The following is a 1,337-nucleotide window of genomic DNA, read 5'->3' as shown; positions in this document are numbered from 1 at the left end:
TGCTGGGCCTCGTCTACTCCTTCCTGGGGCCCAACCCTTTCGTGGCCCGGATGCACTTCCTGCTCTTCTTCCTGGGCCGCATGGTGCACACCGTGGCCTACCTGGGAAAGCTTCCAGCGCCCACCCGCTCCCTGGCCTACACTGTGGCCCAGCTCCCCTGTGTCTCCATGGCTCTGCAGATCGTCTGGGAAGCGGCCCACCACCTGTGACCAGCAGCCGATTCTTCCTCCGCTGCCAGAACACTGGCCACGAGCCACCACGAGCCGTGGAGGACTGGGCATCCCTTCCAGATTGGGATAGGCCCCGGGGCCTGGTCTCCTGGCAACCTGCTAAGCATGGATCCTGGCCCAGCCCACCCGAGTGTGTGTGCATACATGTGCACACACGTGTGTGTGCGTGACCCTTGGACTCCTGGGTGAAGTGGCCCGTTGGAACCGTTTAGAGATAGGTCGTCAAGATTGAGAGACAACCCCTCCACTCAGCAGCACCGAAAACATCACTCCCTCTTCCTACGAACCGGAAGAGGGAGGGGAGACTAAGTTCAAGTTCATAAACCTAATGACATCCGGATCCAGAGCTATAATAAATACAGACTTCTCAGACCCACCCCAGAGGTTCTGGTCTGGCCAGTCTAGAGGGGGGCCGGGGCACCAGCATTTTTAAAAGGCTCCCCTGTGAGTCCCAGCCACGGCCAGGCCTGGGAGCCACTGCCCGTTCTCTTTAGAGGACGAGGACCAGGCGGGGTGGGATTTTGCGATTTCTCTTACAGTGGGAGTTTAACGAGGTGTCAGTGGGCTACACTCCTTTGTGCCCTGTCGACACCTCCCTGTGTCCCCCACATCCCTCCGCTGGGTTCTCCTCTCCTGGGCACAGGTGCCGATGGAAGAGGCCCACAGTGGGGTCGATCTTATCTTCCTGAGGCTTCAGCCGCTGCCAGGAGCTGTTAGTCAACAATGAGGAGCTTCGAATGACCAAATCTCTGGCTCCTTCAGTTTCTGCAAGGTTTGCGTCCCTGTGGGGGAATCGTGTGTCTCTCCTAGACTCTCGTCCTAGGACACGTGTGGCTTTAATTATTAAGTGGCGTGTCTGACCAGCATGGCCCATGGCCTGGAAGACTCCTGGCCGCTCACTGCTGGAGTCTACCACTGCCTGAGCCGCCCCAGGCTCCAGCTTGCTGGACACTTTTGTGCATGAATATATGGTGCTAAAGTGACAGCACACGGTCTCTGGCAAACACACATGCGCCCTACCCGGGACGTTGTCACGCAGCCAGCAAGCAGCCTGCTCTGAGACACCCACCTGCCTCCTGCAGGTAAGGTGGCCTCTCTGCTCCAGTT

At 58.6% G+C, this 1,337-nt stretch overlaps 1 protein-coding gene across 1 annotated transcript in view; it reads left to right on the top strand.

Moving 5' to 3' along the window:
* PTGES (prostaglandin E synthase) overlaps positions 1-965 on the top strand; it is a 10,365-nt gene extending 9,400 nt beyond the window's left edge. Inside the window, exon 4 of the mRNA XM_015594166.2 lies at positions 3-965. Within this exon, the coding sequence (XP_015449652.1) occupies positions 3-209 (207 nt within the window). The 3' untranslated portion in view covers positions 210-965. The remainder of the gene's footprint in view (positions 1-2) is intronic.
* Positions 966-1,337: the final 372 nt, after the last annotated feature.

This window comes from Pteropus alecto, unplaced genomic scaffold (genome assembly GCF_000325575.1).
Source record: "Pteropus alecto unplaced genomic scaffold, ASM32557v1 scaffold67, whole genome shotgun sequence".
NCBI lineage: Eukaryota > Metazoa > Chordata > Mammalia > Chiroptera > Pteropodidae > Pteropus > Pteropus alecto.
The sequence above is the reverse complement of the archived record's forward strand: the minus strand, read 5'-3'. Positions and strand labels throughout refer to the sequence as shown.